We start from the raw sequence: 14572 nt of genomic DNA, 5'->3' as shown, positions 1-14572 counted from the left end.
TGAAGAAATGGTGCAGCAAGATCTTATGGTGAAAGAGAGAAAGAGAAAAAGATTTTTTTTTAAAAAAAAATAATGAAAAAAATAAAAGAAAAAACATTAATATATTAATTTCACGCGCCCAACAAGGCGTGCATTATACTTTTTGTGTCATACATGCATAAACTTCCTAAATGGTTAAATTCGAGAGGGTATAGGTATTCAATAGGTAGAAGTCCTAGTTGAGGTATCTAAGTAGATTATGCGAACAACTTTAAGGGGCTAGACATGACTTAAGCCTTAATTTTGGGAATTAATCGACTTTTTTTTTTATAACCAATCAATTTGTATACGTTTTTTTAAAACAATTAAATTGTCAATTCGCGTGATTTATAGCATTTTTTATGCAATTTTAGATATATAAGAAAATTAAAAATAAGACAAACAAATTAAAATGGAGAAAAAAAAATAAAGGAATGTATATGTAAGTGTGGAACCATAGGTGAAGAAGGCACGTCGACTGTCACGTATATGGTTATCCATACTTGTATATAAGTAGTGAATATGTGACGTAGATAGATTAATTTCATGAATTAATTGAATTTTTTAATAACCAATCAATTTTTATACTTTTTTTTAACAATTAAGTTATTAATTAACATAATTTATAGTATTTTTTAATGCAATTTTTAAATATATATAAAAAATTAAATATAAAACAAATAAATTAAGACAGAAAAAAAATAAGGAGATGTATATGCAAGTGTGGAACCACACAGGAGGCACGTCAACTGTCACTTGTGTGGTCATCCATACTTATATATAAGTAGTGGATGTATAAGTTTGAGATCAAATCTAGCTTTTTAGTTATTGGGTTTTGAATTAATAACTAAAAACATATATGTAGAATAATTATTTTATTCTAGACAAATCTGCCAAAACCCAATATATAAATTAGCATTTTGAAGCACTCAAAAAATATGGAATCCCGTAGTGTGGAGAGTATTGAAACACAAATTTTGGAGCCTAATAAAGGAACCTCTTTCTCTAGAACATGTTTCAATGGTATTAATGCATTATCAGGTAAACATCTAATTATTTGTTTTATTTTTCAAGACACATCAAAAGTAGAAACAAGTCATAATCATTTAGCTTATTGAAAATATGATCCAAGATCGAAAGATATGGAGGTCAAGAATAAGCGTAAAAATTCTAGTAAATAATTACGTTATCTAATATTCCTTGTTGGTGGTATTTAAAAAAATCACAGTGATATTATTTGAGTTTTAAACTTCTATCAACAATCTTAGAACGGAGTCATTGCTACTTGGAAACATTTTTAAAAAAAGGATCACTAAAACAAACTTTGAGCAACTTAAAACAATATAACTAACCATAAACAACAACAATGGGAGAGTGGTGAGCTTTTAGAAGATGATAGAAAAATCTCTTAGGGTTCTCACATTTTGGAATTTTTCACCACTTAGTCTAAAATATTATTCACCCCCTTGATTTAATGAATAAGCTATTGTTTATATAGAAAATCCAAAACTACCTATATTATGATATCATTATCTTAAAATCATGAGTTGAAATCACTAGTTAAATAATATATTTGTGTATGAAATCATTTTTATATTTGAATGAATTTCTAGACGTTGCAAAATATCAAAATTAATATTAGCAAATGTGACGAATAAAAATGCATATTAAAAAAATAATGAACGTAACTAATGACATGTAAAAAGTGCAATTTAACAGAAATAACAATTTAATCAAAATAAACAAGTATTTGAAGGTATTCAATCGATTGTGACAAAATCTAATGTAATTAAAATTAACTGATAAAAAATTCTAATTTTTTACAAATAAAGATACTTATCGATAAATTTATTTAATATTAGAAAAAATGTATATTGAAGAATTAAATAAATAAAACTTAAAATTTACAAATTTTGAAAATGTTAAATCAAAATTGGGTGTCTAACACCTATTAATTTCATTGTTTCAGTTATTGTATTATTTGTTGGTGCTATTGGTATAGTCTTTTCTTTTTAGTTTGTTATGCTTTACTGGAGTCGAGGGTCTATCTGAAACAACCTCTTTACCTTCACAAGGTAGGGATCAGGTTGCATATATACACCAAATACCTTCTCCAGACCCCAGTTATAAAATTTCATTAAATATATCGTTGTATAGTACTTTAATTGAAATTATATGCACCGACAGAGTAAACATTTCTTTTACTATCCTATTATAATTTATTGATAGAACTTGGTATTCTCTTGTCCTTGTTTTGCTATCCTTCACTTTAGTCGAGGGTCTAGCGCAAATAACTCTCTCTATCCTCATAAGGCATAGGATAATGTTGCATGTACACCAAATATCTTCTCCAGACCCCACTCGTAAGATTTCACGGAATATATTGTTATATAGCTTAATTGAAGTTATATGCATCGATAAAGTAAACATTTTTTACGTTATTAATCAGTACTTTGTTACTAATTATTATTTCGATCATCTTACCTAAGCTTATCAGATAACTGTATAAATATTTACGAGCTTGATATATAAAACTTAGGCTAATTTTTTTATTTTTCTATCATATAGGTATTGGAATAATATCAATACCCTATGCACTTTCACAAGGAGGATGGTTATGTTTGATGCTATTTTTTTTGGTAGCAATTATATGTTGTTACACAGGATTACTTTTGCAAAAATGCATGAGTGTTTCACCATCAATTAAGACATATCCTGATATTGGTGAATTTGCTTTTGGTAACAAAGGAAGAATCTTGATTTCAATTTTTTTATATCTTGAACTATACTTAGTTGCAATTGAATTCCTCATATTAGAAGGTGACAACTTGCAAAAATTATTCCCAAATGCAAAAATTCATGTTGGTTGGGTTAAAATTGTTGGAAGGGAAGTTTTTGTTTTATTAGTTGCTGTCGTAATATTGCCAACAACATGGTTGAAAAGTTTAAGTTTATTGGCTTATGTTTCTATTGGTGGAGTTTTGGCTTCAGTTGTTTTGGTTTTTTCAATATTTTGGGTTGGTGCAATTGATGGTATTGGATTTAAAGAAAAAGGTGTGATTTGGAGATGGGATGGATTGATAAGTGCAATAAGTATGTATACATTTTGTTATTGTGGTCATGCTGTTTTCCCAACAATATGCAATTCCATGAAGGATAGGAGCCAATTTCCCAAGGTAATATCTAATTTTGATAAACATGTATTATTATTTCGATTTTAATTTACGTGATATTGTATGACTACACATGTCATATTACACCAATATATATATATATATATATATATATATATAAAGAGAAAACCCTAAGCCCGCCTACGTGGCGCCAATTTTCAAAACTAGCATTTTCTTTCATGAGAAGTTGTGACTTTTATGAAGAGTCGCGACTTCTACGAAAGGTAGTGACCTTCCCGGAGCGTCGTGACTTTTCCAAAAAATTTGTAACTTTTATGAAAAGTTGCGACTTTTACAAAAGGTTGTGCTGTTTACGAAAGGTTGTGACCTTTCCGAAAAGCGTCGTGACTTTTTCAAAGTTTTGTGGTCTTTCCAATAAGGGACAATAAGCATTCGTTCACACTATCCTTTATTGTATATAAATAGAGAAAAATCCTCTCATTTTAAAACAACGAAAACTCTGAACTTCTTCTACACAATTAAATATTTGTGTACTTTGCTCCTGTTGAGTGGGTTACTAACAACATTGTTTTGTATCAATGCATTGGTGAATAAAATCGTTCTATACTGAGAGGATTTAATTCTTTAAACCTCAGGTATTAGAGGAGAATAGTTTTTTTAAGGGGACATTGTATATTCAGTAGACTCGATTCTTTCCTTTTTATTTCATTCTATTTTGGGATAATACACAAGTACCCCCTCAACATATGCTCAAAATCTCAGAGACACACTTATATTATACTAAGGTCCTATTACCCTCCTGAACTTATTTTATTAATAATTTTCTACACCTTTTCGACCTATGTGGCACTATCTTGTGGGACCAATGCTAGTTGACTTTTTTTTCAAGCTAGTGCCACATAGGTCTAAAAGGGGTAGAAAATTACTTATAAAATAAGTTCATGGGGGTAATAGGACCTTAGTATAGTATAAGTGTGTCTCTGAGATTCGGGCAAAGATTGATTGGGTACTTGTGCATTTTCCCTTTTATTTTTACATATCCTGGTATGTTTTTTTTATAGTCATTAATTTATTCTTATGATATTAATATGTTGTTTTTGAGTACATGCTTTAAACTCAATTGTTTATGTTATTGCAAAGTTATTGTCTCCGGTTATATTAAACACATACATACATAGTAGGTACATTTATTGTGTAGAAAATAATTATTTTACTTAATTCGAAGAAATCATATTTTGATATTTTGTATAAAATTCTACAAATTAAAAGTACTATATATAAACTTACATATTATCTATTTTTACATAGATATTAAGTTTTTCACTTATGCTTTCATGTTCAAGCATAATTACTTTTTTGATTTGTTAACAATTTTTTGAACTTTTTCGTAAGACATGTATCACAATTGTATAATCTATACAATTTAAAAGTGTTCTTTTAGGAAATACCTTTGTGTGTGTATATATATATATATATTTTTTATTTTCTTCTTTATTTTAATCCAATTATTTATTATTTCCTGAATAATTCATTCATTAAAGGTTCTTGCGTTATGTGATAATGTCAAATAATCAAATTCATGTTGGAATACTGCTAATATTTTTTAAAATACCTATTTTTCCATTATTTTTAATGTATGAATATTAGTAGAGAAGTATTTTGGAAATTCAATGCAATTATTTAAACATATTTTACTTGATCATCGTGTATATAATAATTTTTTGTTTCTTTTATGTCAAACAGGTTTTATTTGTGTGCTTTTTATTAAGCACCATTACCTATGGATCAATGGCAACTATGGGGTACTTAATGTATGGACAAAATTTAATGTCACAAATAACATTAAATCTCCCTACGGGTAAAATTAGTTCGAAAATCGCGATACATACGACAATCTTTAATCCAATAACAAAGTATGCTCTTGTCGTCTCTCCAATTGCAACGGCTATTGAAGATAAATTACCTTTACGAAAGAGTAAACATATCGTGAGCTACTTCATCAGAACATTTTTAGTCATCAGCACGGTTATTGTAGCGTTAACCGTTCCATTTTTTGAATATGTCATGACATTTACGGGCGCACTTTTGGGCGTTACCGTGTCGATATTGTTACCATGCCTATGCTACCTCAAGATCAGGAAGCCTTCATATTTGGAAGTTGTGTTTATTGGGATGATTTTGGTTTTTGGTTCTTTAGTTGCTATATCTGGAACTTACACTTCTTTGAAAAATATTATTAGTCATGTGTAGGGGTGACGAAATAACATTTGAACATAATTTGGATGGATCAGAATGGATTGAATCAACGGGTCATCGCTCAATCCTGTCCTAAGTTTATTTGGACTATAATATAATGAGCTGACTCAAGATGGGCTAAATAATAGTTGGCAGCCCAAATCGCTCAACTTAACCCCTCTTTTTTTTTCCTTTTTTTTTTTTGAAATATCAATAAATATTATAAATCAAATATTCCCAAACCAATCAAATATTGTGTGCACAAATTCAATTAGCTGATCAATTTGCGTAACTTCTATTTTCTCCTAAGCAAGTTAAATTCAAAGCCTAGTGACTTCACTGTTATTGACAATCAATAATTTTGTGACTTTACTATCAAGGAACATACGAAAAAAAGGAAGCATTACAAAACATTCGAGAAAAAGAATCCTGAACAACAACAAAATAACATTATAAACCTATATATGTAAAATAAAAACTACAGTACATACTAGTCCTCAATCACTAATCATAAGTTGTAATTGAACTTTGTCATGAATCATGATGATACTAATTGATATTCATGTCTAGTTATGTTTCCTTTTCATTCATTCATTCCCAAGTTGTCACATTCTACATACTTTTACAAACAACAAAGTATTCCAACTTCGAGAATGCACATCTAGAAACCTCAAAGCGTCATTATTGTGGCTCGTGAACACCCGACACTAACATGAGCATATTGTACTGAAGGTGTGTGGATGATCGTTGGGGTGTTCAACTGACACAATAGACACGAGTTAAGGTTTCTAGATGTACATCCTAATAGTTGGAGTGTTTAGTTATCAGATGAAGAGGTGTCTAACTATGCATTATGTGCGCCAATTTCAAGTCGCACACTTGAAAAGAATCTAATAATACATCAGATCTCATGATAACGAAAAGCAAGCAGTACAGATACAATATCTCATCTATTATAATAAAGAACACAAGTACTGATAAACAGTTATTAAACACATGAATATAATATTCTAAAAGAAAATTTTAATGTAGGAAAGAAGAATACGTCAAGCTTGTCTTCTCCGGTCATTTCTTCAACATATTCCTTAATATTGACGATCGACTCTTTAAGCTGAGGGTTGAACAATACTTTGATAAGCCCTAATGATGCAATATCTTCAAAACTGTCTGGGATGATCACATCTACTTATATCTAGTTTCTCAAGCACGGAAAATGATTTCTATGCATCAACCTGCCATTCAGAAAATTCCACCCTAACTAATGTTAGAGATTTGAGATTGACATCTTCCATGTTCCATTCTTTCCCCTCATCGATGATTGCGTCTTGTAGAATTAGTTTTTGAAGGTTGGGTAGTCTAGCAATTCTTGACAATGAATCGGATGACAGAGCGAGACATTCAATCTTGGAAAACAAATCTTCTCTGCTGAACAATCCGACATATACAAACACAGATTATACAATTGATCTTTTCCATATGTATATCAAAGCAAATTGTGCAACTGTTTTCTTTTGTATATGTATAGCGAAATTATATAACTGCTTTTTTTTTATATGTATAACGAAATATATATATTAATGTTTGTTATGGAGCACAATTAGTCAGGGGCAGAGGCAGTGTATCCTACCCCCTCGACGAAAAAATATTACTATTTTTATACATGGTTAAAATTATTTTTTAGGTATATGTAATAGATGTTGAAGCCCTTCCCACTAGTTTGTATGTTTACTTCTCATATTTTGAACCCCTCATTAAAATTTCTGACTCCACCATTGACTATAGTTATAGCATAGAAATATGAATTTTATGTTTGCTATATATGAAAGTTACTCTATAAAATGCACGACATAATTGTTGGGGAACTAACAGGTTGTCTTAAAAGCATTAGAATTCAGAACAAAGCCCTGTCCCCATGCCCTACCCCAATAACCCTAATTTAAACATACTTCATTATTAAACATTATGAAAAAATTCTAATGACATCGATTAAAGTATCATTATTAATTCTCTAATTTATTCTTTCCTAAGCTAAGCATGATAATTCCAGTATAATATAAAGAGTGAAATCATCTTCCTTGAACTTTTGGTTTTAAAATAACAATTAAGTACCTCGATTCACCTATTAGTTTGTTTGTTAGAATATACAATTTTCTATAATTAATAAAGATTGAGGTCACCCAATCGCTCAAGCTTTGTAATTTCATAATTTAAGCATGTTGGCTTGTGTGTACCAAGCTGACTTCATAAGACCCTACGAGCTAGAAGTGGGGAAGAATACTGACTCAATTGAAATATTGACCCTAGCAAAATGTTGGTGAGTTTTATTTTAGATTCAAACATGATTAGCAAATGGTTAAAAAAGACGTAGGTTAGAAAGAAAAATGTCGTAGCTTTGGCTCAGTCTGTTCTTCTCACCTGGATTTGTCTCCGTCCCTTTTCTGATTGCCGATCGTATTTCCTTTTGTTGTTATTATTCGAGAGTTGTGATGTAATCTTTCAGCATTGTGATCAAAATAGAATATAACACCTAAGTATTTGTGTGGAGAAATCCAGGTTGTTACCGCTTTAATTTATATATTTTTTCAGAAAAAGGCAAGTATAATATCGTAAACAATAGAGAGTTTCTATAGTTATCTATATAAAAATCACTCACTTGCAAACAAAACTCAAGAAAACATGGAACTCTCTCTTGATTTATGTAAAGGACAATCATCCACTCACTCAGCCATACAAAAATAGTGGATGAGAAGGGAACACAAAAACTCAAATTCTAAGAGGAAGAAAAAATAAACTTTCAAACTCATCATGTTTAATAAACTCTCTGTTGAATAGCATACACAAAAATCCTCCTAAAAATTGACATAAAAATATTCAAACATTTGATAAAGTAGTGACCATGTTTTGTCCTCTCCCACATTTTGTAAACAAGAATCTCCCACTAGACAATGATCTCTTCATCATCATAGGACAATATTGTACTAATGAATTGTTTCTAATTCCACCCTTGCTCATTTCTTCACCATTATTTTCTTGTTTTGATGTTCCAACATCTCTTTGCAACTCGCAATCTTCTCCCGTTACACAATCATGAAATTCATCGTGATCAATTCTTAGTACATCGGCTATTGATAAACGACGTTGAGATACATAATCCATGGATAATGATCTCCTCCTACCTTCTTGATTAATATGGTTTACATATTCTTCGTCTCGTGTTTCCTCTACTCTGATGCCCATTTCTATGTCACGTTCCGGTTGGATTGGTGGAGTTGTTTCAATCTCTCGCGGAGCTTCCATTACCGGAGGAGGTAATGGAAGAGGCGGAGCATTAGAAGAAGTAATCTGAGATCGACATAACGGGCAATTGGAGTGAGATTTAAGCCATGTATCAATGCACATTACATGAAAAGCATGGCTACATTTAGGCAAAAGCCTAAGACTTTCATCTTCTTGAAATTCACTTAAACAAACAGAACAATCAGTTCCTTCAGTCAATAATCCATCACATTTCTTGAACTTAAACACTCTAATAGACTTGATCAATGCTTCATCTAAACCACCACCAGCATTAACATTCCATGCCTCATGATTTGAAGGGTCATGATCCTCCTCTTCTAATTCTGATTCTTCTTGATGATTACTTCCCCTTCTTCTTGAATTTCCACAGTACTTTGATATTATAGTATAGTAGCTAACTAACAGGAAAGCACTAGCAAGAATTCCGATGATCGCGATAACTAGAGGAGAGAAATTAGGACTAGAATCATCATCATCATCAGGTAAGTCAAATTGTGGTGGTGGAGGGAAAATTATGTAACACCATTGTGGGCAGTAAAAACTGCAAAATCCTTGAGAACAATCCCTAGTGCTCATATATGGTACCAAAGTTCTTGGATTACTTACCGGAACCAATTTTTCGTCGTCCAAAATCCTATTATTATACATCGGACTGCACAAAAATGAAAAAATTGTGTGGCCCAAAATGAGATCACTCTCCCTTCTCAAACAACATGAACAAAACAGAGGGAAAAACAGGGGAAAACAGAGGAAAACAGAGGGAAAAACAGGGGAAAACAGAGGAGTGAGAAGAATTTACCTGTGGTTATATCAGATAGAAAAAAGGCAACAGATGATAAGAAATAAAGAGTGAAATCATCTTCCTTGAACTTTTGGTTTTAAAATAACAATTAAGTACCTCGATTCACCTATTAGTTTGTTTGTTAGAATATACAATTTTCTATAATTAATAAAGATTGAGGTCACCCAATCGCTCAAGCTTTGTAATTTCATAATTTAAGCATGTTGGCTTGTGTGTACCAAGCTGACTTCATAAGACCCTACGAGCTAGAAGTGGGGAAGAATACTGACTCAATTGAAATATTGACCCGAGCAAAATGTTGGTGAGTTTTATTATAGATTCAAATAGGACTAGCAAATGGTTAAAAAAGACGGTAGGTTAGAAAGAAAAGTGTCGTAGCTTTGGCTCAGTCTGTTCTTCTCACCTGGATTTGTCTCCGTCCCTTTTCTGATTGCCAATCGTATTTCCTTTTGTTGTTATTATTCGAGAGTTGTGATGTAATCTTTCAGCATTGTGATCAAAATAGAATATAAAACCTAAGTATTTGTGTGGAGAAATCCAGGTTGTTACCGCTTTAATTTATATATTTTTTCAGAAAAAGGCAAGTATAATATCGTAAACAATAGAGAGTTTCTATAGTTATCTATATAAAAATCACTCACTTGCAAACAAAACTCAAGAAAACATGGAACTCTCTCTTGATTTATGTAAAGGACAATCATCCACTCACTCAGCCATACAAAAATAGTGGATGAGAAGGGAACACAAAAACTCAAATTCTAAGAGGAAGAAAAAATAAACTTTCAAACTCATCATGTTTAATAAACTCTCTGTTGAATAGCATACACAAAAATCCTCCTAAAAATTGACATAAAAATATTCAAACATTTGATAAAGTAGTGACCATGTTTTGTCCTCTCCCACATTTTGTAAACAAGAATCTCCCACTAGACAATGATCTCTTCATCATCATAGGACAATATTGTACTAATGAATTGTTTCTAATTCCACCCTTGCTCATTTCTTCACCATTATTTTCTTGTTTTGATGTTCCAACATCTCTTTGCAACTCGCAATCTTCTCCCGTTACACAATCATGAAATTCATCGTGATCAATTCTTAGTACATCGGCTATTGATAAACGACGTTGAGATACATAATCCATGGATAATGATCTCCTCCTACCTTCTTGATTAATATGGTTTACATATTCTTCGTCTCGTGTTTCCTCTACTCTGATGCCCATTTCTATGTCACGTTCCGGTTGGATTGGTGGAGTTGTTTCAATCTCTCGCGGAGCTTCCATTACCGGAGGAGGTAATGGAAGAGGCGGAGCATTAGAAGAAGTAATCTGAGATCGACATAACGGGCAATTGGAGTGAGATTTAAGCCATGTATCAATGCACATTACATGAAAAGCATGGCTACATTTAGGCAAAAGCCTAAGACTTTCATCTTCTTGAAATTCACTTAAACAAACAGAACAATCAGTTCCTTCAGTCAATAATCCATCACATTTCTTGAACTTAAACACTCTAATAGACTTGATCAATGCTTCATCTAAACCACCACCAGCATTAACATTCCATGCCTCATGATTTGAAGGGTCATGATCCTCCTCTTCTAATTCTGATTCTTCTTGATGATTACTTCCCCTTCTTCTTGAATTTCCACAGTACTTTGATATTATAGTATAGTAGCTAACTAACAGGAAAGCACTAGCAAGAATTCCGATGATCGCGATAACTAGAGGAGAGAAATTAGGACTAGAATCATCATCATCATCAGGTAAGTCAAATTGTGGTGGTGGAGGGAAAATTATGTAACACCATTGTGGGCAGTAAAAACTGCAAAATCCTTGAGAACAATCCCTAGTGCTCATATATGGTACCAAAGTTCTTGGATTACTTACCGGAACCAATTTTTCGTCGTCCAAAATCCTATTATTATACATCGGACTGCACAAAAATGAAAAAATTGTGTGGCCCAAAATGAGATCACTCTCCCTTCTCAAACAACATGAACAAAACAGAGGGAAAAACAGGGGAAAACAGAGGAAAACAGAGGGAAAAACAGGGGAAAACAGAGGAGTGAGAAGAATTTACCTGTGGTTATATCAGATAGAAAAAAGGCAACAGATGATAAGAAATAAAGAGTGAAATCATCTTCCTTGAACTTTTGGTTTTAAAATAACAATTAAGTACCTCGATTCACCTATTAGTTTGTTTGTTAGAATATACAATTTTCTATAATTAATAAAGATTGAGGTCACCCAATCGCTCAAGCTTTGTAATTTCATAATTTAAGCATGTTGGCTTGTGTGTACCAAGCTGACTTCATAAGACCCTACGAGCTAGAAGTGGGGAAGAATACTGACTCAATTGAAATATTGACCCGAGCAAAATGTTGGTGAGTTTTATTATAGATTCAAATAGGACTAGCAAATGGTTAAAAAAGACGGTAGGTTAGAAAGAAAAGTGTCGTAGCTTTGGCTCAGTCTGTTCTTCTCACCTGGATTTGTCTCCGTCCCTTTTCTGATTGCCAATCGTATTTCCTTTTGTTGTTATTATTCGAGAGTTGTGATGTAATCTTTCAGCATTGTGATCAAAATAGAATATAAAACCTAAGTATTTGTGTGGAGAAATCCAGGTTGTTACCGCTTTAATTTATATATTTTTTCAGAAAAAGGCAAGTATAATATCGTAAACAATAGAGAGTTTCTATAGTTATCTATATAAAAATCACTCACTTGCAAACAAAACTCAAGAAAACATGGAACTCTCTCTTGATTTATGTAAAGGACAATCATCCACTCACTCAGCCATACAAAAATAGTGGATGAGAAGGGAACACAAAAACTCAAATTCTAAGAGGAAGAAAAAATAAACTTTCAAACTCATCATGTTTAATAAACTCTCTGTTGAATAGCATACACAAAAATCCTCCTAAAAATTGACATAAAAATATTCAAACATTTGATAAAGTAGTGACCATGTTTTGTCCTCTCCCACATTTTGTAAACAAGAATCTCCCACTAGACAATGATCTCTTCATCATCATAGGACAATATTGTACTAATGAATTGTTTCTAATTCCACCCTTGCTCATTTCTTCACCATTATTTTCTTGTTTTGATGTTCCAACATCTCTTTGCAACTCGCAATCTTCTCCCGTTACACAATCATGAAATTCATCGTGATCAATTCTTAGTACATCGGCTATTGATAAACGACGTTGAGATACATAATCCATGGATAATGATCTCCTCCTACCTTCTTGATTAATATGGTTTACATATTCTTCGTCTCGTGTTTCCTCTACTCTGATGCCCATTTCTATGTCACGTTCCGGTTGGATTGGTGGAGTTGTTTCAATCTCTCGCGGAGCTTCCATTACCGGAGGAGGTAATGGAAGAGGCGGAGCATTAGAAGAAGTAATCTGAGATCGACATAACGGGCAATTGGAGTGAGATTTAAGCCATGTATCAATGCACATTACATGAAAAGCATGGCTACATTTAGGCAAAAGCCTAAGACTTTCATCTTCTTGAAATTCACTTAAACAAACAGAACAATCAGTTCCTTCAGTCAATAATCCATCACATTTCTTGAACTTAAACACTCTAATAGACTTGATCAATGCTTCATCTAAACCACCACCAGCATTAACATTCCATGCCTCATGATTTGAAGGGTCATGATCCTCCTCTTCTAATTCTGATTCTTCTTGATGATTACTTCCCCTTCTTCTTGAATTTCCACAGTACTTTGATATTATAGTATAGTAGCTAACTAACAGGAAAGCACTAGCAAGAATTCCGATGATCGCGATAACTAGAGGAGAGAAATTAGGACTAGAATCATCATCATCATCAGGTAAGTCAAATTGTGGTGGTGGAGGGAAAATTATGTAACACCATTGTGGGCAGTAAAAACTGCAAAATCCTTGAGAACAATCCCTAGTGCTCATATATGGTACCAAAGTTCTTGGATTACTTACCGGAACCAATTTTTCGTCGTCCAAAATCCTATTATTATACATCGGACTGCACAAAAATGAAAAAATTGTGTGGCCCAAAATGAGATCACTCTCCCTTCTCAAACAACATGAACAAAACAGAGGGAAAAACAGGGGAAAACAGAGGAAAACAGAGGGAAAAACAGGGGAAAACAGAGGAGTGAGAAGAATTTACCTGTGGTTATATCAGATAGAAAAAAGGCAACAGATGATAAGAAATAAAGGAAGAGGATATACTTTAGTGTTTTTTTTTTTTTCTTGTGTTTATTGTGGGTTATGTTTTACTTTTGCTTTGCTTTTTCTTTGTTCTTCTCTTTTGTTTTCTTTAATTTGCTTTATTGGAGATAGTGGTATGTTGACTAACATGGTCATGTTGTTGGTTGAGCATTCATCAAAGTAATCAATGCTTTATGATGGGTTCAAGCCACTTGCTATTAAAGTTAATTAATAGTATAGATTACATGTAGCTCTTTGCCTTTTTTCTATAAAAGAAACTTAAATTTGACATCTCTCACTTTTAAAATATCTTCACTCCTAAGTAAATCCAAAAGAAACTTGTTAAACACTAGCCACTAGATTGAATGTAAAAGATTTCAGTTTTACCTACTGTTAGATCTAAGGCTTTATTTGTGTTTATTATAATTAACACGAATCTAAATAAATATTTGAATAATTAAGTTGTATATAAATCTGGACATTGAAGGATTAAGACGGTTTGTTTTTCAAGGCTAAAATATGCATATTATTTGTGAACATAATAAATATACAAATCAAATAGAAAAGTAATTAAATATTTTTAAAAAATATAAATTTAGTAAAATAAAATTAATATTTCGTTAAAAAATGATAATTATGTTCGTTAGTGAGAGTGAAGATGGTTTGTACTGATAGTGATGATAATGGTTACGCTGGTGTTAGTAACTAGTATTAGCGGTGTTAATAACATGTTAGTGGCTAGTAACGTTGGTGGTAATAGTTATTGTTAGTGACTAGTAGTGGTTGTAGTGATGATTGTGATGATGAATGTGGTTGTGTTATAATAACTATGTGATGATGACGGTTGATAGTGATAGTAGTTATGATGGTAAAC

General features: G+C 32.1%; 4 protein-coding genes across 4 annotated transcripts; 1 reads left to right on the top strand and 3 right to left on the bottom strand.

The window, feature by feature from the left end:
* The first annotated feature begins 875 nt into the window (after window positions 1–875).
* Window positions 876–5638, top strand: LOC114077525 (amino acid transporter AVT1I-like). Its single transcript, XM_027917533.1, has 3 exons — window positions 876–1059; window positions 2587–3194; window positions 4896–5638. Exons 1-3 carry the CDS (start codon window positions 957–959, stop codon window positions 5400–5402), a joined length of 1218 nt encoding a protein of 405 aa, XP_027773334.1. The 5' UTR covers window positions 876–956; the 3' UTR covers window positions 5403–5638.
* Window positions 5639–8053: 2415 nt separating this feature from the next.
* On the bottom strand, window positions 8054–9566 carry LOC107021763 (RING-H2 finger protein ATL51-like). Its single transcript, XM_015222471.2, has 2 exons — window positions 9484–9566; window positions 8054–9336 (listed from the first exon to the last, which is right to left on the bottom strand). Exon 2 carries the CDS (start codon window positions 9330–9332, stop codon window positions 8259–8261), a length of 1074 nt encoding a protein of 357 aa, XP_015077957.1. The 5' UTR covers window positions 9333–9336; window positions 9484–9566; the 3' UTR covers window positions 8054–8258.
* A 574-nt stretch (window positions 9567–10140) lies between these two features.
* Window positions 10141–11653, bottom strand: LOC107021759 (RING-H2 finger protein ATL51-like). The gene is made up of 2 exons (XM_015222468.2): window positions 11571–11653; window positions 10141–11423 (listed from the first exon to the last, which is right to left on the bottom strand). Exon 2 carries the CDS (start codon window positions 11417–11419, stop codon window positions 10346–10348), a length of 1074 nt encoding a protein of 357 aa, XP_015077954.1. The 5' UTR covers window positions 11420–11423; window positions 11571–11653; the 3' UTR covers window positions 10141–10345.
* A 574-nt stretch (window positions 11654–12227) lies between these two features.
* On the bottom strand, window positions 12228–13890 carry LOC107021752 (RING-H2 finger protein ATL51-like). Its single transcript, XM_015222461.2, has 2 exons — window positions 13658–13890; window positions 12228–13510 (listed from the first exon to the last, which is right to left on the bottom strand). Exon 2 carries the CDS (start codon window positions 13504–13506, stop codon window positions 12433–12435), a length of 1074 nt encoding a protein of 357 aa, XP_015077947.1. The 5' UTR covers window positions 13507–13510; window positions 13658–13890; the 3' UTR covers window positions 12228–12432.
* Window positions 13891–14572: the final 682 nt, after the last annotated feature.

Source organism: Solanum pennellii, chromosome 6 (assembly GCF_001406875.1).
Source record: "Solanum pennellii chromosome 6, SPENNV200".
Classification (NCBI taxonomy): domain Eukaryota; kingdom Viridiplantae; phylum Streptophyta; class Magnoliopsida; order Solanales; family Solanaceae; genus Solanum; species Solanum pennellii.
Note: the sequence above shows the minus strand (reverse complement) of the source record. Positions and strands in the feature narration are given on the sequence as shown.